This window comes from Lynx canadensis, chromosome A2, assembly GCF_007474595.2.
Source record: "Lynx canadensis isolate LIC74 chromosome A2, mLynCan4.pri.v2, whole genome shotgun sequence".
Lineage (NCBI taxonomy): Eukaryota > Metazoa > Chordata > Mammalia > Carnivora > Felidae > Lynx > Lynx canadensis.
This window is the reverse complement of record NC_044304.2, coordinates 163,390,786-163,415,255: the sequence shown is the minus strand read 5'-3', so window position 1 is coordinate 163,415,255 and position 24,470 is coordinate 163,390,786. Positions and strand designations below refer to the sequence as shown.

Sequence of the window (24,470 nt, the reverse complement as noted above, 5' to 3'; positions counted from 1 at the left end):
CGAAAATTGTGGGTAGTCTTGACAAGTAGTAGTTTCTGAAAGGTTAGCTGCGACGTGGAATCTGAAACCCTATGAATGAGTTTCCGTAGTCTACTTAACAGAGTCTGTTCTATTTACATTAACATCTATCCGTCCGTCCCGCCCTGCACTTTGAGTCGATCTTTAACCCACGCGTGATCTTGTGATGTCGTGCGTTGATCATTGGGAAGATACGGGGTCCCTGACCAATGCAGATCTTCCAAATGTCAACACATTTTATCACGGCACCCGAAAAACCAAATCACCTTTATTAGTAACACTGCAGTCTCCCTGGGAGAAGTCTCTAAGTCTCGGGAAGCTGTCAAGCTTCATTATGACAGACACTGCTTTTCCAAGATTCTGACTTTTGCTTGAAAAACTCAAGTGGCATCATCGGCAACAGATATGGTCAGTTGTTTGCCTTGAAGCGACAGGTTCCCTTTGTTCATTTTGGAAAAAAATGTCTGCCAGACACCCAAGTCTGAACAACCGCAGTTTTTCGGTGTCTCATTAAAAAGGCAGCTCAGGGCGCCTGGGTGGCTCTGTCGGTGAAGCGTCCGACTTCGGCTCAGGTCACGATCTCGCGGTCCGTGAGTTCGAGCCCCGCGTCGGGCTCTGTGCTGACGGCTCGGAGCCTGGAGCCTGTTTCGGGTTCTGTGTCTCCCTCTCTCTCTGCCCCTTCCCTGCTTGTGCACGCGCGCGTGCTCTCGCTCTCTCTCAAATATAAATAAAAACTTTATAAAATTAAAAACAAAGCAGGATATGTACTGAAGGGTTGAGATTTAATAAAATGAATACATTCTACGCCCTCAAAGATACTCTCATGTGAAACTGGCTTATTTCCTCCACGGTGGAAGCTTAGTGTCATTTGCCACCAGCTTGGTGTGAGATGAAATGCAGGAGAATTCTGGGGCACCGACGTCGATGGGGCTCAAGCAGTAGTGGGTGAAAAGCAGATGTTTATCGCCTTAGTGTTCTCATGAGACATGTTGACTGCGCCGTTGTAAGGCGTCCCCACAATCCATACATCTTTCAGAATGCTAACGACAGAGACGGGGACTGATGAGTTTCATAGGATTTATGACCGTATTGGGATCCCCTGTTTGGTCCCCGTCTTAACACGCAAGCCATGCCCTGGAGGGAAAGGGTTCCTAACCGTCCGCCTTTCAGCAGGAAACTAATAAGCCATTTTTCTTGAAAATGTTTGATGTTTGAAAAAAAGTGGAAATGCTAATACGTAGTCTTTATTCTGTTACCACTCCCGTGTGTGTGGGTGCACTTTTCCTCCCAGATATGTAGACTATATACCTGAATATACCTTTTCTGGGTTTCTGGGTTTTTTTTCATGTTCATTTATTTTTGAGAGGGAGAGTATAAGCAGGGGGTGGGGACAGAGAGAGGAGGGGACAGAGGATCTGAAGCGGCCTCTGTACTGACAGCACAGAGCCCAGTGTGGGGCTCAAACTCACAAACTGTGAGATCATGACCTGAGCTGGAGTCCAACCCTTAATGGACTGAGCCACCCAGGCGCCCCCCCCCCACCGCCCCCCGCAAATATACCTTTAAAAAGCGCCAAGTGACATGTCAAAGGTTTGGTCTAGACCAACTTTCCACTCTATTACTTGTGCCTTAAAAATGAATGAGTTGAAATCATTTTTCCCTCGGGCCTCATTTATTCCTTATAGACACTGGCTACTCTCTCTGTGCTGAAGAGAAACTTAATCATGTTTGGTGAACAAACAACACTTCCTGGAACTGATGTCCCATGTGCGTGACTAAATCGTTCAGCCCAGAGACATCAGGGGTTATACACCATCTTCCTTTATTATCCTGTTTATGACTATAAACTACGATAAGGAAAAATCTTCACCCACTACTCACACACGTGTATGTATAATTAAGACAGCTTTCTGGAAACAGTGATCACCCTCAGCGCAAAGTGGGATTTCTGTGATATTTCATTTTAAACCAAGCTAGTCCTTTCTTGTTGTTGTTTATTTTTGAGAGAGAGAAAGAGCATGAACGGGGGAAGGGGCAGAGAGAGAGAGGGAGACCCAGAATCCGAAGCAGGCTCCGGGCTCTGAGCTGTCGGCACAGAGCCCCACGCGGGGCTCGAACTCACAGACTGCGAGATCGTGACCTGAGCCGAAGTCGGACGCTTCGCCGACGGAGCCACCCAGGAGCCCCTAAACTGACACATTAAACGACTTTTGTCACCCGTGAATGGGTCACAGTATACAGTTTTTAAACCAGGGGTTTAGACTTGGTTTCTTACAGGCTGTTTTCTCAAATTCCTGGTGTGGTGGACATTTTTGGGCCGTGGCGACTCGGGGCTGCTGTGTGTCTAATGCAAGTGTCTCTTCTCTTTCATTCTGTTGACCTCTCTTATTGCTTCCTTGAGAGGACCCCGTCTTCTCACTGAAAGTCCCCCCGCTTTGCCCATGTGGATACCAGCCCTCGCATTCTGGCTTCTGGTGCTGACTTCTCTCACTCTCGTAGACCAGTTTTCCCAAAGTGTAGGGTGAATACCACTATGGTATGCAGGATAGCTTTAGGTGGTGTAAGGATGAACATTTTAATAGCTACATATTTGTGCGTCACGGAGAAATAAATATATCTAGAACACCCATACCTATGGTTTCCTGGAGTTGGCGGCTAAAGGCTAATTTTTTAAGTCAATTTTATCTTCTTTTTTTAAGTTAATTTTTTTGAGAGAGACGGGGGGTGGCGTGGGGAGTGCAGAGAGAGAGGGAGAATCTCCAGTGCCGTTAGCCTAGAGCCTAATGTACGGCTCAGTCTCACGAACAGGACACAAACCGTGTGGTCGTGACCTGGGCCAAAATCAAGAGTCGGACGCTCAACCAATGGCACCCAGCTGCCCCTAAAGTGAATTTTAAATCATCGTACCAGTTGCACGGAGAGAGGACAAAATGACTGAAGGTTGAGGAGCAGAGCTGCTGAATCCAGGCCCCGTCTGCCTCGCCCTCCCTTCCCTCACATACTCACAGACCCTAGTTACCTGCCTAAGCTACGTCTCGGACAGCCAACCAACACCTGGAACTCAGCAGGTTTAACCCCAGCATTTCTCCTTTCTTACCTCAAATGGGCTCATCCTGTCCGTTTCCCCCGATGTCCTAGTCCCTTGTGTGTATTTCATAATCCATGGAAATACCAAGTCCAAACTCCTCACTATCTCTGCGATGCTTCTCAGAGTAGCTTGCTTCATTTTTCCATTCGTCGGAAGGACATCGTAAGCCTTCTTGCGGATTCCAGCCTCTCCCATGCCCATCCCTTTCCACTCTACACCGCTGTTAAGATCTTTTGATGTCATCAGAGCAGGCTGCGGAAGTTACATCCCCCCTCCTCGCGTCCTACCGCATGAAATCGAATCCCGTCCCCTTGGCCCCCAGGGGTCTCTAGCGATCTATGCTTAATTTCCGTACTGGAACACTCCGCGCTCAGATCAAGGCCATTCGCCTGCTGTGTCCTGCAGGTGTCTTGACCCCTCGAGCTTTTCTGCCGTGGCCACCACCTGAAGTGGCCTCCTTCCCTTGCTTCCTTTAAATCTGCCTCGATTCGCCTCCTAAAGGAAGCCGTGCATCTCAAAGGATTCTTAGCATTTGCGCACACTCTGCGGTCGCTATAGAGCTGCCTTGTGTCTTTGTTGTTGTTTTTTTTTTCAACTTAACCGACTTTGTAATTTTTGACGGCGTTATATATATGCAGAAATACAGTTTTCACAATTAGGCTAAAACCTCCCCCTGATTAGCATCTCACCTCCCAAGGGCAGGGCCGAGATAGGCTAGAGTTCCCAAATACCCCGTGGGATGCTTTTGGCTGCAAAGTAACAGAAAACCGCGACTCAAAGTGGCTCGAAGGATAAAGACATCTACTGCCTCAGGTTACAGGTACAGAAGTAGGACAGGCCCCAGGCGGGGGGAGATACAGGCCTGCTCAGTGATGTCACCAAGGACCCAAGTCCTTTCTCTTACTCAGCCCTGGCTTCATCTGAAGGCTGGTCCTCAGTAGCAGTCGAGGCTACGTGCTCTCTGAGGCCAGAACGGGGCGGGGCGGGGATCCTCTTCACCCATAAGCCCTCCCTTTTACTCCAGGAGAGTAAGAAATGCTGTCACCATCGCAACTCACGTAAGCGAAGGGCGTGCGCTGCGACGAAGTGAAGGACTCGTTCTAGGAAAGAAGTTGGTAGAAGAGGCGTGGATGCCACGCAGGCAAAACCAACAGGATCCACTACAACGTGGTGCAATGTGCCACACCCTGAGGGGTACACACGGCAGATAAGGGGTTGCAAGGGAGGCTAAGGTGGGGAATGTATCTGTGTCTACACTCTGCGTCTACGCATATACACATAGAGACACCTATATTCTTACACACGTAATTCATAATAACACATATACACGTGTATATTACATAGATAGCATCACGTAGAGTATGAGAAATACTGTCTTTTCCGAATCAAGGCATAAACAAAATGGTACATTTAGATAAGAATCAGCGTGTACGCGAAACACGCTACCATGGAAGAATAGGTAAAATTATACAGCCCCTGGGAACCACAACATAAAGAACTAAAGGTAAGAGGCACCAAACGACGTGAATCCTCAGGTGGGAAATCGTAACTAAGCCACAAAGCAGCCGCGAGAACTTACAAGTACATTTATCACAGTCGCAGGGTATGAAGCTAACATACAAAAATCAGTTACGTCTTCCGTGAGATGCTAACAGCAAACAATTAGCACATGAAATCGGGGAAAGAGTTTCACTGACAAAAGCATCAGAAAAACGCCCCCCCCCCATCAGATACTTAGGAAAAAATTCAGTAAAAGATGTGTGGGACCTCTGCACTGAAAACCACAGAAGACGGCTGAGAGAGACCAAAGCGAACACAAATGAGCAGAGAGGTAAACCATGGTCCTGAATCGGAAGGCCTGACATTGTGAAGATGTGAATCCTTCCCAAATGGACCAACAAGTAAAATGGAATCCCAACCAACATTCCAGGAGGCTTTTGGTTATTCTGAATTGTATGTGGAAACACAAAGGGCTTAGGGGAGCCAAAGCAAGTTTTTTAAATGAAGAACAAAGTTGGAAAATGCTCACCACCTGATTTCAAGACTTACTACAGACCTACGATGATCAAGAAGGGGCGCCTGGGTGGTTCAGTCGGTTAAGTGTCTGACTTTGGCTCAGGTCATGATCTCGCGCTCTGTGGGTTCAAGGCCCATGTCGGGCTCTGTGCTGACAGCTCGGAGCCCGGAGCCTGCTTTGGATTCTGTGTCTCCCTCTCTCTCTGCCCCTCCCCGACTCGTGCTCTGTCTCTCAAAAATGAACATTAATTTTTTTTTTTTTTTTTTTTAAAGAAAGGGTGGTCGGGGCGCCTGGGTGGCGCAGTCGGTTAAGCGTCCGACTTCAGCCAGGTCACGATCTCGCGGTCCGTGAGTTCGAGCCCCGCGTCAGGCTCTGGGCTGATGGCTCGGAGCCTGGAGCCTGTTTCCGATTCTGTGTCTCCCTCTCTCTCTGCCCCTCCCCCGTTCATGCTCTGTCTCTCTCTGTCCCAAAAATAAATAAACGTTGAAAAAAAAAATTTTTTAAAGAAAGGGTGGTCATGACGAAAGTATAGATTGAGATCATTGAACAGAGTGGAGAGGCCGGAGACAGATGCCCCGTATATAGTAGGTTGACCTTACATAAAGATGCCAAGGCAATCTTTTATTTTCATTGGGGAAAATAAAGTCTTTTAATTTTTTTTAATGTTTATTTATCTTTGAGAGAGAGACAGATAAAGCATGAGTGGGGGAGGAGCAGAGAGAGAGGGAGACACAGAATCCGAAGCAGGCTCCAGGCTCCGAGCTGTCAGCACAGAGCCCGACGCGGGGCTCGAACCCACGGACCGCGAGATCATGACCTGAGCCGAAGTTGGACACTTAACCGACTGAGCCACCCAGGCGCCCCAATAAAGTCTTTTATTGGGAGCAACTAGACGTCAGTATGGGGAAAAAATGAACCTAAACTCTCACCATCCATCCTAATAAAAAATTAAACCCAAACAGATCAGAGACCTAAATGAAAAAAAATTCTAGAAGGAAACACTGAAGAAAGTTTTCACACTCTTGGGTGGCAGGAGGCAAAGAGTTCTTAGGACACAAAATGCATGAATCATGAAAGGATAAATTGGATCTCATGAACCTCAGAATCATTATGCTAAGTGAAATAATCCAGGAGCAAAAAAGTATCTACTGAATGCTTCCATGTATAGAAAATTCTGGGAAATGTCTACGATAGCAGCAAAAACTAGATCACTGGTTGCTGAAGGAGGGATGAACCACAAAGGGGCACGAAGAAATGTCTGGGGTGAGAGAAACGTATGTATCTTGATTGGAATGAAGGTTTTTTTGTTGACTCATCAGATTGTGCACTTGAAATGGATACCGTTTATTGTAGGCAAATTTTATCAATAAAAAAGAGACACTAAATACCCTTAGGAAAAGATTTATAACTTGAGGTCTGCGGGACCTGTCTCTACACTTAGTTGGTTGGCTCTGTGTCCCCAGTTCACGTCAACCCTCCTGATTGGCTGCATGACATCGTAAACAGTGAGTAAAGATCACCAGATTCCTCAGACCCAAGTGCAGAAGAGGCAACAGAAGAATTAACGGGTCCCTTTGATTTCGACTTGACTATTATACTTCCTTCCAAGCACTTTATGTAGAACACAGCAGAAAAATGGCAGTGGTCTGTTAATCACTTTTGTCAATTTTCACCAATTTCTAGCCAGAGTTTCTATACATGAAGGAATTAAAAAAACCCGAAAAGCTATTCTCATTGATCTCTTCTGGGAAGGGCTAATGACTAGGCCAGTTGTAAGAGGAAGAGGAGAGAACAGTGAAAAAAGCCATCATGGGACTTTATATCACTTTTTGTGTCGCTCTATTTTTTTTTTTAATTTTTTTTTCAACGTTTTTATCTATTCTTGGGACAGAGAGAGACAGAGCATGAACGGGGGAGGGGCAGAGAGAGAGGGAGACACAGAATCGGAAACAGGCTCCAGGCTCTGAGCCATCAGCCCAGAGCCTGACGCGGGGCTCGAACTCACGGACCGCGAGATCGTGACCTGGCTGAAGTCGGACGCTCAACCGACTGCGCCACCCAGGCGCCCCTGCGATTTATTTTTAAGTCATCTCCACACCCATGTGGGACTTGAACTCACAGCCCTGGGATCCACTGACTAAACCAGCCAGGCACCCCGTTTTGTGTCACTGTGTAATAGAAACACAGAAAAATGTTTATGGCTTGGTGCACTAAGAATTGAAAGGTTAATTGAACGAATTGAGCAGTACTTATTAATTTGCAAAGGATTACGGGACAACAAGAATTACCAGGAGAATAGAATATATTTAGCTCCCAGTAAGTCATGTCAAACACAAACCTAAGAATGAAATATTTTGGTTAGCAAAAAATAAAAGCAAATTTGGATTTACTTGTGAAAAGCAAGAGAAAGACGTATTTCAGACCCTAACTGCTGAGCTCCACAAACGTGGAACTTGAAGAGGAACAAACTGATCCTATGTGGGTGTAGGGTTCCCACTTCTTATCTTTGATGTGCATTTCTAATCACAGCAGATATTTTATTGACCACCGACCATGGTGCCTGGCATACAGCAGCTACTAAATATATGTTCAACGTCTGTCTTCAAAACCTTAACATTGTCTACTTTTTGAAAGTTAGAAGACAGTTTAACAGAAAGAATCCGGGCAAAAGGGACATTTTTGGTTTAGTTCATTTTCTTCCTCTCTTACTGAATCCTTTGAAATAGGTTTTTTATTTATTTACTTTTAAAGTAAGTTCTCCACCCAGCGTGGGGCTTGAACTCACAGCCCCAAGATCAAGAACCACATGCTCTCTACCTACAGAGCCAGCCAGGCGCCTCTCTGAAACAGGTTTTCAGCTGACTGGAAGCCCCACTGAGCGTCGCAGTGGAGATGGACACTACGAGGGTGACCTCCCAGGTCACGAAGACAGGTAGAGAGGACTCAAGACCTACTTTAGGGGGATGAGTTTGAGTTGTCCATAGAAGATTCGAATGGAGAAGACCAGGAAGCAGTCCGGAACTCAGGCTTGCTGTGAGCTTGTGACCGAGGCTTGGAGGTGTTCCGCGCAGAGGAGGGGTCAGAGCTGATCCGAGAGCAGAGCGAGTGGCAGGAACAGGCAGATCCCGTCCTGGCACCAGTGGGCGCCCCCGTCCCACCTCCCCTTCCGCACAGAGGACCCCTTTAAGGCAGCAGTGGCGGGGCGGGGGAGGCGGGGACCTCAACGCTGCAGGTTTCCAAATGCTAAATTATTCAGGAGCCACTTATCCAGTATTTAAGGTTGATTTATTTCTTGCAGTAGCTTTTTAAGATAAAATAAAAGGTAAAGCGAACTCCTATCTGACCTCAGCCCATAAAGGAAAAGCTTTTTTGGCAGTCATCTTGTGATCAAGTTTTCCTGTCCGGTAGTGATTCCAAATACTGTCTTTTGCTGCACCTAGGCACAGCTGTGTTAGACAAACCTTAATAATTTAGCATTTTTCACCAACCAGCAGGTCACGCTGCTAATGGCTCCGTGGGTTTTCAGGCATTCAATAAAATTCAACTCCAGCTGCCTGTTCCCTCCCATCATCCTGGAGTGCAGCAGCCCAGACTGGCTGCAGAAGCCGATAGAATATGGTAGAAATACTGAGATCTGCAGTAGGCCCAGCTAGGAAAACCCGGCCCCTCTCTCTACCGTGAGCTGCCACGTTCGGTTCTCGCGAGAGTTGAGGTGGCATCCACGTAAGCCCCTTCTTTTTGTTTTCTTAATTTATTTATTTTTGAGAGAGAGAGACAAAGCACAAGTGGGGGAGGGGCAGAGAGGGAGACACAGAATCTGAAGCAGGCTCCTGGCTCCGAGCTGTCAGCACAGAGCTCAACGTGGGGCTCGAACCCACGAACCTTGAGATCACGACCTGAGCCGAAGTCGGCCGCTTCACCGACTGAGCCACCCAGGCGCCCCCGCAACCCCCTTCTCTGCATGCAGAACACTGCCCGAAACCTTCCCTCTCCTGGCTTCCCCGTCTCCCCAAAATAGCTCACGTTGAGTCTGGCTTATAAGTCAGTTGAGACTCTAAGAAAACATCACCTAAAATATCACCATGAAAGGGCAACTAACAATCACCAACCTTAAATGGTTTGTGCCAACCAATCCATCACTCATTTCACCCTGTCAACAAGTGTGTACATTGCAGACCCTCAAATTCCTGAAATTGACCTGGTATATTATAGAGGACAGTTTAATCTGGGAGCTATCCTACTAAGTGAAAGCAACCCGTGGAAATAAATTCTGCCTCCCGAACATATAGGACAGAAATGGTTTTATTTGAGCCTTCTCCTGCACACCCATTATCAAGTGAAGTGAAATCTGAGAAACTGACATTAATTTGTTTTAAGTTCTATTCTCTACCAACTTCAGCAGTAATGGCTACAGGACTTTTTAAGCCTGAGAACCACGTTTGCGAGCGCACAGCTTCCGGAAATACATACTCCCACTCGTGGCCCGTTTCCCTCCCCAAAACAACTCATCAGGAGTACAGGTGAAATTGATGATACTTCCAATAAACACCAATTAGAGATTTGTTTTTACAATTATACTAGGATTCCTGCAAGAAATCAAAATGCAGACCTTTCAAAAATTAGAATGATTGACACTTCCACTCTGTACCCCTGTGCTTTTTTTTTTTTATTAAGCTTTTTATTTTGAGCTCATTGTAGATTCACATGCAGTTGTAATGTACGTGTGCCCTCTACCTGATTTCCCCCAAGGGTAACATCTTACAAAACTAAAGCGCAGGAGAAATGGACGCCCCCCCCCCCCCACATTGCTAGCGAAAATGTAAAAAGGTACAGCCACCGTGGAAAACAGTTCGGCGATTTCTCAAAATGTTAAATACAGAGTTACCATATGACCCAGAAATTCTATTCCTGGGTCTATACCCAAGAGAAATGAAAACATATGTCCACACAGATCACTTGTACATGAAGGTTTATAGCACCGATATTCACAATAGCCAAAATGGGGAGAACGGATACGTAAAATGTGGTCTATGCATTCAGTGGAATATTACTCAGCAATAAAAAGAAAGGAAGTGTTGATCCATGTTACAGCGTGGACGCTGAGTGAAAGAAGCTAGAGATAAAAGAAAAAAAAACCTACATATTTTATGATTCCACGTCAGTGAAGTTTGCCAGAATAGGCAAATCTATGAAGACAGAAAATAGGTTAGTGGTTGCCTGGGGCTGGGAATAGAGAGAGGTTAAGAGAGTGATAAGGAATGACCGTTGGTGGGTACAGGGTTTCTCTTTGAGATGATGAAATGCTGTAAACACAGATAGTGGCACAACTCGGTGAATATACCGAACACGTATTTTTATGGTATGTGAATCCTATCTCAATAAAAAAAAAAATTTTTTAATTACCCTCACTGGTCATTTCCTCCACACAATTAAATAAGTGTGGCTTGACTCATGGGAGGAAAAATACAGTATAACACAAGCAGGATGTTGACATTGATTCAGTCAAGATGCCGAACGGTTCCTTCACCACAAGGACCCCTCGTGCTGCCCTTTTTTAGCCACAGGTACCTCTGTCCCCCACCCCCACCCTGACCCCTGCACCCACTAATCTGTGCTCCACTTGTACAATTTTGTCATTTCAAGAATGTTATATAAATGGAGTAACACAGTATGTAACCTTTGGGGATGGGTTTCTCCCATTCATCCTAACTCCCTGGACATTCATGCGAGTGGTTGTGTGTATCGATAATTCATTCCTTTTTTATTGCTGAGTACTATTCCCAGGTATAGACGTAACATACTTTGTTTACCAGTCGCCTGCTGAACGACATCTGTTATCTCTGGTTTGGGCTATTACAAATGAAACTTTTATGAACATGGTATACAGGTTTTCACGTAAACGTAAGTTTCCATTTCCCAGGATAAATGCCCAAGACTGCAAATGATGTGTCACGTAGCAGCCTGCGTGTTTAGCTTCAAAGGAAACTGCCGAGTTGTCTTCCAGCGCAGTAGTATAATTTGCCATCCCCACAGCAATGCAGAAGCGATGGTCCTCACCAGCATGTGCTGTTTATTTTTGTTTTGGCCGTTCTAATAGGGGTGTGGTCACAGCTCACCGTGGTTTTAATTTGCACGTCCCTGATGGCTCATGTCGTCAAACATCTTTTCACGGGCTTGTTGCCATTTGCCTGTCTTTTTCCTATCCTAACTGAATTCTAACTTTTATTTTTCTAAGCTGGAGTTTCGAGAGTTCTTTATGTCTACCAGATCCCAGTCATTTGTTGGCTCTGCGGTTTTACAAGTATTTTCTCCTATTCTGGCACGAGTCTTTTCATCCTCTTAACAAGGTCTGTCACCGAGCAGACATTTTTTATTTTACTGGGGTTCCGTGTGTTCATTTTACCTTTTATGGATCATGCTTTTTGATATCGAGCCTTACTCTTCGCCTAGTAATAGATCCCAAATGGTTTGCTTTTCTTTTTCTAGAAGTTTTATAATTCTGCATTTTATTTTTAAGTCCATGACCCAATTTGAGTTCATTTTTGTATAAGGTGTGAGGCTTACATTGAGATTGAGGCTTATTTTTTTTGCCTATCCGCGTCTGATCGCACCACTGTTTTTGCACCTTCCTCAAGCCCATATTAATGTGGGTCTATTTCTAGTTCTCTGTTTCGGTTGATTATGTGTCTCTCCCCCTACCAGTACCAAGCAGTAGTGACTACTCCTACCTCATCATTTTCAAGACTGTTTTAGCTATTCTACAGCCTGTGCCTTTCCACACAAGTTTAAGAATGAGTTCATCTTGTCTACCGTCCAACCTCGGCTTGGGTCATGATCCCCTGGTTCAGGAGTTTGAGCCTCAAATTAGGTTCTGTGCTAACAGTGCTGAACCTGCTTGGGATTCTCTCTCCCTGCCCCTCCCCCCCCCCCCCACGCTCTCCTGTGCGCGTGCTCTCTCCCTCTGTCTCACGAAATAAAGAAGTAAAGTTAAAAAAAAAAAGAAAACCTGGTTAGGATCTTGGTGGGAATTGCATTAAACGCAGAGATCAATCTGGGGGAAGACGGACCACTTTGCCATGTTGGGTCTTCCCATGCATAAACACGGGATGTCTCTCCATTTATTTAGGATTTCTTCCATTACAACCACATTGTAATTTCCAGCATACGGATCCTGTACATGTTAAGTGTATCCCTACATCACGTTCTCTACAGTTGATCATAGTATTGTTTGTAATAGCACTTTCCACATGTTCATTGTTAGTAGGTGGAAATGCAATTGATTTCTAGGTGTTGATCTTGCAGCCTACGACCTGGCTGAACTCACCAGTTCTCGTTTTGGTTGTTTTTGTTTTGTTTTGTTTTTCAATAGATTCCTTGGAACTTTCTGTGAAGACAACCATGTCATCTGAACATAGGGAGGATTTTACTTCTTCCTTTGCAATTTGCATGGCTTTTCTTTCTTTCTTGCCTTACTGCCGTGGCTGGAACTTCCAGCGATGTGTTGAATAAAAATAGTGTGAAAGCAGGCAGAGTTGCCTTGTTCCTGAGCTTAGAGGGAAAGCATTCAGGCTCTTGCTGTTAAATATGACGCAGCTGCAGGGTTTGTTTTTGGTTTGTTTTGTTTTGTTTTGACCAACAAAGGTCTTACAAAATTAGTTTTGTCCTCTTCTCCCCCCCCCCCGCCCCCCACATACCCTTTTTGAGGAGAAGCAGCTAAGTCTCAACTTGGGGATTGGCCCAACCGAGATGACAGAGCAAAAAGGAACCGCAAAGGAGATTTTAGTACTTCCTCTTCCAGGCCAGGCTTGCAAGAGTGATAAAACTAGGCTTCCTTTCGAGGGGGGGGTGGGGGTACTTTACAGCCCTAATCAGCGCCGGGGAGCTAATCTGCCAGGGCCCTTGCAGTCTGCAGTGAACTAAGGGCACCCCGTAGATGGGGCAGAAATTGGCTGTCACACCGGAGAGCCTCGGGGAGTGGGGCGCCTGTCCCCTCTCCCGCTGCCCTGCTCTCCCAGCTTCGCTTGCCTGCCACCCCGAGCTGCTGCCGATAGCGGCGTCTCAGATACCCAGATCCAGGGTGACAGGAGTGGCCGGGGCCAGATCGAGATTTGTGTGAGCTTTTGGCAGTGGCTCAGCCCAAGCGGAGGACCAGCTGCGAAGAAAGGGAGCAAATTAAGACTTCCGTGGCTGGGTAAAACTGATAGCAACAAAGTGCAGCTACAATACGTGTAATCCCCGGAACATTTCTTGTTTTTAATGGGGGCAGGGGATGGACAGTTTAATCTAAAATTTGAAAAAGAAAAGCCATCACACCCCGCCCCCAGCCCGCGTTGCCCTCTCCCCTCCGGGGTCCCCGCAGGCCCCCGCCCCTCTCTCCCGGGCGTCGCCCCGCCCACCCGGCGGCGCTCCCCTCTCGCCCCACCCCCGGGCTGGCCGAGACCACACCTGCGCAGGTTAACCCTGCGGGGACGCGCCGCCCGTGGGTGGCGGGGAAGGTGAGCGGGGGAGCGCGGGGGGGCGGGGGGAGGTGGGAGGACCCGGCGAGGCTGGGAAAACGGGCCTCCGCTAATGGCGGCCCGGCGGCCGAGGCGGGAAGGAGGGCCGCGGCCGGAGGGGGGCGCCCCGGCCGCCGTCGCGCGAGCCGGCCCCGGGCTCCTCGGGGTCCTCTTCCCACGCTTCCTCCTCGCCGGTCCGTACCAAAGCCGCCGGGGGGGCGGGGGGGCGGACCGTTCCACTCGGGGAGGGGCGGCGGGTTAGGCCGCGGCCCGCGCCACCTGCGGCCCCCGGACGGGGGCGGGGGCTGAGGGGCCGGGGCCGCGCCGTCCTCTCCGTTCCCCTTCGGTTCCCTGCCGGCGGGCGGGGCCGCCCCGGCCGGGCCGCCCGCCCGCCGCCGCCGCCGGCCCGGAGGCCCCTCCCCACGGCGCCCCGCGCGTCCCCGCCCGCGCCCGCACTCGGCGCCCGCACCCCCGCGCGCCCCCGCCCGCGCCCCGCGCGCCCCCGCTCGCGTCCCCGCCCGCACCCCCGCGCCCCCGCCCGCGCGGCCGGGACGAGCGCCGCCGAGCGCATGCTGATCCCTGTCCTCCTCCTCCTCAGGCGGCGCTGGCGGCGGCCCCGGGACCCGCGGAAGCCGGCATGCTGGAGAAATTCGAGTTGGAAGAAGAAGGTGAGTGCCCCCCCGCCCCCGCCGGAACGCGCTCCGTTTCGACGCCGAGGGGCCGGGGCGCGGGGACCGCCGGGGTTCACGCCCCGGAGGCCGTGCGGCCCCGGCTGCCGAGCGCGGCCGGGGATGCAGACGCCGAGCCGGCCGAGGACGTCTGCAGTGGCCCGCGGGTGCCGATCGGGGGTGGGGGGGGGGGGGTTGGAATCCGGGCTGGGTCCGGGAGGGGAGCCCCGAAACCCGGCCATCCGCTCCGAGGGGCGGCCCTTTTGTCCTAACCAGCCCAACTCGAGGGAGAGCCAGGTGTCATGCAGCAGGAATTGTTTGTGGTGCCGCCGTACACGTAGAGGTAACCCCCAAATTGCGTTGATGGCCCATACCCTAAAATAACACCAACCGGTTCCCTGCTCTGTATTTCCGAAAATACCACCGGCAGGGTGTGTCTTCTGGTTAATAGGGAAAGTTAAATAGGAAAACCAGAAGCGGCTTCGCGAATTGGGTTTGAGTTCAGGTGACCCTGTCACTCCATCATTTCTGTCGCCTCCGCGCTCGCTCGGGTTTTCTCTCTCCTGCCCTGTTTGCTTCTTACTTACCTGGATCTTGTGAGGAAGCTGTTGAAATGTGAAGGGGGTGAGTTCGTTCTTTGGCAGAATTGATATTTGAAACGGAATGCGATGAGCTTTCACCTGGATTTTATTTTGAAACTGTTAAAATGCAAAGGGCGCAAAGCTTGTTCTTTGCCAGAATTAGTATTTGAGATGGAACATGGCGAGCTCAGAGTCGGAAAAGAACTTTGTACGAGATGCTTGACAGTTTGAGGAATTTAATTTGAAAGAACTCCACGCTGTCTCGTGTGCTTGCGTTATTTGTTTAGTGACTTCTCTTTGCCCCAGGAGTATTCATGGAATAAAGCTCCTGGAACAAAGAATGTGCCATGTGGATGCTGTGCCGTGTGCCAACTTTACTTTAATACTTTTGTTCATTTACAGCCAGGCAATGACTTAAATAAGCGTGCACGGCCAACATGAGAATGTCAGCCAGATAGTGTTAGGCCTGTACCTGCATTCATTTTATGTTTTAGCTTCCCTGCAGCATTTCACAAGCACGTTGCTAGAAGATAATGCACGCGTAGTAATTATCATTAGAAGTCTGCATCCATATTTATTATTAACGAGCAGTTACGTGATACATTTCAGAATCTTACTGGGACCTAATTTGCATTTTCTCCTACTGAAAAATAATCCAGTATCTTAAATCGAATCCTCCTCATTACTCATCAGTTGCCTATCGCGGGTCAAATTTTGGCCACTGTCCACAGAACAATACGGTGCGCCTCCCTTTCCGTTAAGATGTCGAGTGTCTGTATCGTAGGGGTTTTCTTTGTCCCTGATACCAGTAATAAGAGTCTATTGCGTTTAAACTTTTTGCAGATTCACTTGTGGGCCAGAGGAAAGTGGAGACCACATGCGTTAGAAAGACAGCACAGTTATGGTTAAGGACATAGACCCAGCTTCACATCTCAGCTCCATTTCTCGTGTAGCCATGTGACTTGGGACAAATCACTGAGGTCCTCCGTGTGCCTTACTTTCCCCGTTTGTGAGATGAAGCTAATACCAGGGTGTTTTGAGGATTAGATGAGGTAATTTGTGTAATGGTATTTAGGACGGTGTAAACCCATAGTAAGTACTGTGGACGTGTTAGTTACTATTTTTTTTTAATGCCGTTAACCATTATACCGAATTCATGGACTTTTTAGGCTTTTATTAATAAACCTTAACATGGAGAGTCTTCTCGACATGGATTTGACGGGTTTTTTTTTTTTTTTTTCTTACTTGAGATTTATTGATTTAATTATGTTGCGTTTCTCAAAGCAGATCTACGGGCCTGGTTTCTTTTGCATTGTTTCTGCCGACATAATGAATATGAAGTATGAAACCTAAGCATCTAAGGAAAGGGATTTCCTGTTTTCGCCCATCTATTTTTATCTATATCGCTGTCATTACTTTAAAGCAGGCTGAATCCCACAAATAACCCTGTCAAACTTTTCTAGATTTTTTTAAGAAGGCAGAACGTTAAGCACTTGCTCGGAAGCCGTTAGCAGAGCTAGAAAAAGAAATAGTGTCGGCATGCTTGTCTAAAATGCTGCTTTGTTTCTTTTGAACTTTGTATTGCTTATTCATCCATAGGATGGAAAAACTGAACATCAGCAGAATCTTGCGTTTATTTGCGGGGGTGGGGAAGGTCCTGACAGTTGAAGCCATCACACCCTTCAGTATCCTGTGAACTACGTGTTAGCGGCCTTCATCACAGATGGCAGTTGAATCGATCCTCATTTGATCTGTAAACTTCTTTCTTGGGGCCCGCGGGTGGCTCCGTCGGTGAAGCGTCCATCCAGCTCTCGATTTCAGCTCGGGTCGTGATCTCACGGTTCTTGAGTTTGAGCCTCACGTTGGGCTCTGCACTGCCCGTGCTTGGGATTCTCTCTCTGTCTGTCTGTCTGTCTCTCTCTCTCTCTCTCTGCCCCTCCCCCACTCGCACACGCGTGCTTGCACGCACACAGGCGCACACGGTTCTCACGCGCTCTCTGTCTCTCAAATAAAGTTAAAAAAAATTCAGACTCCTTAACCATGACTGTCGTCGTTTCTGTCTTGCTCTGCGGATGCGTCGCTTAGACGGAGATACGTCTGGCAGGCACAGAAACACGTGATGCCGAATATTTTCGTTACCGAGTGTTTTTCTGTTTCCTGATAAGTTACAACCAATACTGTATTTGTCAGAAGTAATTTGGGGGCGCTGGCGAAGTCGGAGTAGTCTCTTCAAATGTCGTTTGCTTCTGGGAAGGAAGGAGAAGCCGTACCGTGACCTGGTCAGGGGGTCCGGGTCATCTTTTGCCTGGATTCTGACGCCAGCGGCCTTGCCCCCGTTCTGCCGCCAGCGCTCCTTACCATCAGATTCCTCCTTTGCGGGAAGCTCTTTACCTCTGTCTTCCGTCTATATATAGGATAAGCGGGTGCTTCTCTTCACTTGCAACCTCGCCGCCACCTCCCGGCCGTACACGCCAGCGATCGGAGGGCTGTCTGTGCCAGAGATCGCCGGACGTCTTTTTAAGGGGCGGGTTCTGATTCTGGGGCTCTGGGCTGGGACCTGGGGGTCTGCGTTTCTGCCAGGCCCGCAGGGGCGGCGGCGGCGGCGGCTGCTTCCTGGACCCCTCTGTGAGTAGCAAGGCTCCAGAACAGACATCGGCACACTTCTGCAAAGGGCCAGATGGTCTGTGGCTCGGGCTCGGTCACGACTCCTCCGCCCGCCCGTGCGGCAGCGAGGCGGAAGGCAGCCGAAGCCCAAACTCGGCCCAACAGGCCGTGCTCCGGTGAGCCTTCATTTGTAAACACGGGCCGGATTTGGCTCCCAGGTGTAGTTGGCCAGACCCCGCGCTGCGCGCGCCTCTTGGTTTCTGCGTGCCTCTCACGGTCTCTGTGCCTTAGAGTGTTCTGTTACCTTGACCGCAAGACTTTCTCTTCCTCCCTGTCTCCGCCCTGTCCGTGTTACTCATGCCTCGCGGCTCTACCCAGATCTTGCCCCCTCTTCGAGGCCGTCCCCCAGATCCCTTCTGCGCCTCTTTTCACAGTTCGTCTTGCTGTTCCCCGTGCCTGATGTGGCCGGCACACAGTAGGCGTTCAGCAGTGTCCGGAATCTTCGTCCGGCGCCTCCGTGAATGTTACTCCGCGGGAGCGTTGAGGGGACCCGGTGGTTCTGTGTATGCAGAGGAGGGAGAACACTGCCTCACCCATAGCAGTCGCTTTATGCGTCTGCTTTTCAATTTTTTTATTCAGAGGTCAGTCACGTTAATGTTTTTCTTTTATCCGGATGAACTGTCTGGAACGTATTTTATGGCCAGACCAAGCACAAGTACTGAGTAGGGACCTAAACACAGCGCAGGGATGCTGTAGATAAGCACCAGCAGCTCAGTCACGATCAGTCAGTCTGTACTTTGGGCATGCTTCGAGAATTGGACAGCCCCTTGGAAGTATCCGTGTTCTCTCCCGGCTTCCCTCTTGTCCCTTCAGCTGTCACAGACTCTTCAGTTATTTCAGGGTCTTGGTAACTCGCCGTGGCGCTCTCCTCTCACTTGGCTGGCTCTCCAGCCTGCTTCTTCCCTCGCCATCTGCCTCCTCCCTGATCCCAGACCACCTCTGGGGTCCTTCCTGGCCTTCTTCACCCTCACGGCCTCCTCCAAACTATTAGCTTTCTAGAACTCACCTCCAGCTCACTTTGCCGGCGAGACTGGTCAACCTTGTCTACGCTGATCAAAAATATGGAAGAAACAGGGGCCACTTTTTTTTTTTTTTTTTTTAAGGAGGAAAAGCATAACTTGTCAGGTCAGAATGTTAGGCCTCATTTGGTAGTAAAGTAGCCGTATCCTCATAATCCACAGTCGCTTGGGGCCCTGCCGCTTGTTTTGCTGTTGTTGTCACCGGGAGTTTTCTGCATAAAACAGGGCCTGCACCTGGTGAACTTGAGCTTTTCCTTCTGATTCAAAAATACGGCCTAAAGCAAGCAGCAACCATTCTATAAACAGAACCAAAAATTGGTGCTCGCTCAAACGCGTTCCTTTTCAACTGGGGGAGCAAAGCGAGCAAAGATTGGTTGTTGTCAGGGGACAAAAAATCTTAGCTATTACAGCGGCTCGTGGCTCTCCAAAGGGCCGTGTTACATGAACGGATATCCAGGATTTCTGCCAGATCATAGTTTCACAGGCGTAGGACAGTTGGGGGGTGGGGGGGAATATATAAAAAGTTTCAGAGGGGGATTGGACGGTGCAAAGTTTGAGAAACACTGCTCTGACTTCAGGGAGAATTGTCTCTCTGTGTTTTTGCTCGGACCTGTCAGAGCACCCCCTTATCACTGGCCTCAGAGCCGCTGCCCAGTGAGGCTCAGCCCAGGCCACTTGGTGGGACATTGGCTTTCATGTGAACAGTGCTGCCCTCTGGTGGTAGAGACGCCACAGTGATAGGTTTGTAGTCTCTGCCCACCCCCACCCCCCCCACCTTTGGGTACCTCTCCATGATGATTAGATTGTTCTAGATTATTGGAAGGCTCCGATCATCTATCATCCAAACTCTGGCCTTCCCTACCGTTTGCATACTCATCTCAGACAACAGATTCTCTCTTAATTATAAAAGTAGTTACAATTTTATGAAATATTTACAATTAATTTTTTTTTTTCCTCGGGGCGCCTGGCTGGCTCAGTCGGTTGAGCGTCCAACTCTTCATCTCAGCCCAGGTCATGATCTCACAGCTGGTTGAGTTTGAGCCCTGAGTCGGGCTCTGTGCTGACAGTGCGGAGCCTGCTTGGGATTCTCTCTCTCCCCCTCTCTCTGCCCCTCCCCCCCCCCCACATGGGCTCACACAAATGCTCGCTTGCTCTCAAAATAAACTTAAAAAAATTTGTTCTCATCTCTAGCTGACCCATATTTAAAAGCTTGCCATATTTAATAGGTTTTAGGTATACATTTTAATGTCTCTAAAGTTAGGCTATAGCTTCACGTTTGATGGTATCTTAGATCTGATGAGATAGAACGGTTGTCTTGTGGCCTGGGGAGGTGTCATTACCTGAAATGGAAAGATCCTGACTACCTGAGATAAAGAGGGGAGACTCGAGGTATTTGAAACCGGGATCTGTTGGCTAGGCCTCACGAGCAACTTCCAGAAAGTGCTCGGGAGCTGAGACAGCAGTCCGGTCCTCTCCATGAAGGATTGGTCTCCATGACCTTCCCTCTCAAGACCCGCTTTGCTCCGTGAAGGCCCTCGGCTGCGACCCCACCAGTCGGGGGGCCACGGTCCAGACCCGTGATTCGGATGGCGGCACAGTCTCTGCGTGGGCTGCAGCGTCCCTGAAAGATGTTATACCGGGATCCCTGAGGCTTTTTAAGTCTACTTATTTATTTTGAGAGAGAGACAGAGGGAGAGAGTGCTGCGTGGGGCTCGAACTCACGGACTGTGAGCTGAACTCATGACCTGAGCTGAAATCAAGAGTCAGACGTTTATTCGACCAACTGAGCCACCCAGGCGCCCCTCTGCGGATCTTAAGGTGGGAAGCCTGACAGAGCATTTGGAGTTGACTCGAAAGAAATGGAAAGATGGTTTATATCCGGTATTGGAGGTTCTCCTAACCAGCGTGCGTGCATGGTGTGCACTGAGCACTGTTGTAAGTGTTCACGTTTATCTAATCCTCACAATAGCCTCGAGACGTAAATATTTTTGTCATCCCTATTTTATAGAGGAAGAAATCAAGAAAGAGGTTAAGTCACCGTCTCCGGGACGTACGTGGGAAGGTGGAGAACCAGGTTTCAAATACGGTCCTGTGCTCTGAGCCAGGGTGCGCAACCAGCCCGGAATCCTCTTTTACTCAGAAACCCTCTACGTGTTCCCACCTCCGGCACGTTCCGCCTGAGCCACCGAGGCCATTTCCAGGGGCTGCCCGGTGCAGACTCCGGGGGACACCTGTCAGGCCCCTTCTTCCCTTCAACTCTTAGTAACAGTCTCACGCACGTCTGGCCGTTGCTTTTCTCTCCTTGATGGTCCCGACTCTTGTTTCCAGAGCGTGGGATGTCGAACTTGCTCCCGGCCGCCCTGCCCTGTGCCTACCCGCCTTCTTGTCCGCCGCCTTGCTCTCTGCCATCACTTTACTTACCCCGGGGCCTGTTGCCCCGTGTTTTAATTTTTTTTTTTTTTTTCAACGTTTATTTGTTTTTGGGACAGAGAGAGACAGAGCATGAACGGGGGAGGGGCAGAGAGAGAGGGAGACACAGCATGGGAAACAGGCTCCAGGCTCTGAGCCGTCAGCCCAGAGCCCGACGCGGGGCTCGAACCCACGGACCACGAGATCGTGACCTGGCCGAAGTCGGACGCCCAACCGACTGCGCCACCCAGGCGCCCCTGTTGCCCCGTGTTTTAATGCCATGTATTTAGGGGCGCCTGGGTGACTCAGTCGGTTAAGTGTCCACCTCTTGATGGCGGCTCAGGTCACGATCTCAGGGTTGTGAGATCGAGCCCCGCGTCGGGCTCGACGCTCCGCTCTGAGCGTGAAGCCTACCTGAGTGTCTCTGTCTCTCTCGAAATAAAATCTTTTTTAAAAATTAAAAAATAAAAATTTAATCCCACGTGTTTCGTGACCACAGTGCTTCATAACTGATGATGCCCAAACAGACACCTCACCCACATCTCTCCTGAGTACGCAGCTGCCGCTGGCCATCTCTGCCGACCACTTCGCCCGCGGCCTCTGTTTCTAGCCTCCTGCACCCCCTCCTCCCTGGTTTCGGCCGGCCGAATTCAGTAAGTGGCATCACATCCAGCTCGCTGTCGTTGTAACAGGAGTGATGCCGGAGCTCGTGTGCCCGCGTCCGGGTGATGGAGCCCTCGGACCGTTGCCAGTGCCCGTCACTCCTGCCGTCACTCGGGGCCAGCCCGTCCGTGTTGCTGCTGACCTGTTAAGCAGCCCGCTGTCTCCCAGCACCTGCTCCACCCTCCAGTCAAGTTCAGTTGCTGCCCCCGGAGGTGTTTTATAAAAGCACATACGTGGGACACCTGGGTGGCACAGCTGGTTAAGCATCCGATTTCCGCGGCTCCGGTCACGATCTCGCGGTCCGTGAGTTCAAGCCCCGCATCGGGCTCTGTGCTGACAGCTCGGAGCCTGGAGCCTGCTTCGGATTCTGTGTCTCCCTCTCTCTCTGCCCCTCCTCTGCTCGTGCTGTCTCTCGATAATAAATAAACGTTAAAAAAATTTTTTAATAAAAAAAAAACCACACACACACACACACACATATACAAGTCACATCACTGCCGTGCTCAGGTTTCCTGCCCTGCGCTCCGCCGTCCCTGGTGCCTGCCCCTGCCTCCCCTTCTTGCGTGTCTGTGTTCGCGGCTCCCTGCACCTGTCCCGGCCGCCCTGCTTCGTGCCTCGGCTGCCGGACATTCGCAGGCCGCGCCCCCCTCCCTGGGCTGCGCTTCCTCTCCTCCCGGCCACCTGCTAGTTTTCGTCAGCTCTCAGCCCCGATGTCACTTCCCTGGGGGGGCCTTTCCGACAGCCCCAGAGAGGACTTCGCGTGTCCTCCCTGGATATCTATACGGGCTGTTAAGGAGAAACGCGTCTCCTCGTGTTTCTTTGTCACTGACTTGTGAGCTCCGTGAGGGTGGGGACTGAAAACTTAACAGTTGCCGTGTTTCAAAGATGCCGTGGTGAAGACGACTTCCGTTTCCAGTACATGTTTGTTCCCCGTGTGAGGAGCTTTCGACTTGACTCGGGCACATAAGCTTCGCGTTTTAGAAAGTGTTCTTTCTTATAAAGAAATAAGGCGTTTCTGTGAAAGGCAGTCGGTGGAAATCCATTTGCCAAGTTACTGCCTCCCGATCACAGAGTGGTGACAGGTGGGGGCGTGCGGGGTGACAGCAGAGGACCTGCTTATGTAATCCGGCAACAGAGGAAAACGTCTCTTAGATCTTTCTTCTGTGGCTGGGATTGCAGCGGCACTGACGTCAGGGGGAAAGAAGCCTCGCTTATCTCCGATGAGAAACGGGGCGGCAGTTCGGAGGAGGAAACCGATTTGGGGACCTCTGAGTTAAATTGTTGTCACTTTTTAATCTGCTTAATTTGCTGCTGCTTTCCCGCTCTGAGCTGTTTCCTGTGAATCTGAATTTACGGAACCCCCGTGATTCACCGTTATACATTGGTCACCTGTCACTCGCAGCAAGCTGCTGCCACTTGTTTTATAGGTCACCTGTTCCGTGAGGACCTCCTCAGGAACACACACGTCCGCATTCTCACGTGCGGATTTATACCCTGTGTTTGGCTCTCACCTGCCACACGGACTTCTCGAGCTTTGGAGCGTATGTGTGCCCCGCCCCCCTTGAGTTGCACATGTCCTTCGTGTCATAGTCCCTGAGAGCACGGGGGCAGAGCCGGCTTGGAGTCCCGTTCCTTCCACGTAGTCGCCGCGAGACCTCAGGCCAGTTATTTCGAGCGTCAGTTTCATCCGTAACTGGGACAGACTAGCAGCCTCCAGCTAATAGGATTATATGTGGATTAAGTGACAGGAGTATAGCATTTTCTGCCTCCCCTGCCGGGCAGGACAGTGCCCGCAGGTACGGCTGAGGTGATGGCCCGAGGAGGGCCCACGAGGCAGCCGAGGGGGACTTTCGGGATCGCAGTCACCAGTGGTTTAGCACGTGTGCTGGCGGACTTGACGTGAGCGCTGCCCGCGCTGGCCGGTCGGCAGCATTGGGGACCGGGGGGTCGGACTGTCCCCATTCCCTCCGAGCCACCCTGCAAGGAGATAGCGTTATCCCCGCGTGACAAGTGGAGAAATGCGGGCGCCTGCCCGAGGTCACACCCAAGGTGGTGACAGTTCTAACCTGGGTTTGGTCTAGCTCTGTCCCGTTCTGGCTTCCACACCCCGTCCCGCCGGGACCTGCAGTCCCTGGGGGAGGAGCCCGGGGGCCCCGTAAAGGGGTCTCCTGTTCGCGCCCCACTCTGCAGACGATGCGCCACGGTGGGGAGGCCAGAGGGCCCGCTGCAGGAAGACCCGCCGTACTGCCGGACCCAGGGGCGTGCGCGCACCGTGGACAAGCGCCTAAGCCGTGGCCGAGGGGGACGGGTCAGCACGAGCAGCGTCCTGCCCGAATCGCCCACTGCGGGGGGACTCCCGGTCTCTGCCCACCCGACTGGGCTGGCCGCCATGCTGTGACTCCACATGACTTTCTGAACACGTTCATTTGTCTCCTTTCCCTCGTAAAGTCCTACTGAAATGACAGCAGTCAGTGAAAACGAACACAAAAGGTAGTCTTGCTCAAGAAAACCAAAAACTTAGTTCTGGGAAAAGACCAAAAAAGTGGGTAAACCTTTGTCAGATGTGTTCAAGAATGTCATGAGTGACAATGCAAAGCTTTAGAAATAAGGGGGGGGGGGATCTCTAATTGTGAATGCGAAGATTTAGGAAATAGCATTTAAAAGAAACCTGAGTAGACCAAATTATATCAATAAATTTTAAAAAAACTCGTTTCAGTCATCATAAAAAAAATTTAAAGTAGTCATAGTTGAATCGTACACTTTAAATAGGTGAACTCTATCTATGGATGTGAATTATAGCTCAATAAAGCTGTTTCTTAAAAAAAGGAATTAAAAGTCCTCAGCCTTG

At 49.9% G+C, this 24,470-nt stretch overlaps 1 protein-coding gene across 6 annotated transcripts in view; it reads left to right on the top strand.

Moving 5' to 3' along the window:
• The window catches only part of PRKAG2 (protein kinase AMP-activated non-catalytic subunit gamma 2), a 260,684-nt gene that overhangs the window by 186,228 nt on the left and 49,986 nt on the right, over positions 1-24,470 (top strand). For all 6 annotated transcript variants that reach the window (XM_030308857.1, XM_030308856.1, XM_030308854.1 and 3 more), the window contains one exon: positions 14,217-14,286. In XM_030308857.1, the coding sequence (XP_030164717.1) occupies positions 14,217-14,286 (70 nt within the window). The remainder of the gene's footprint in view (positions 1-14,216; positions 14,287-24,470) is intronic.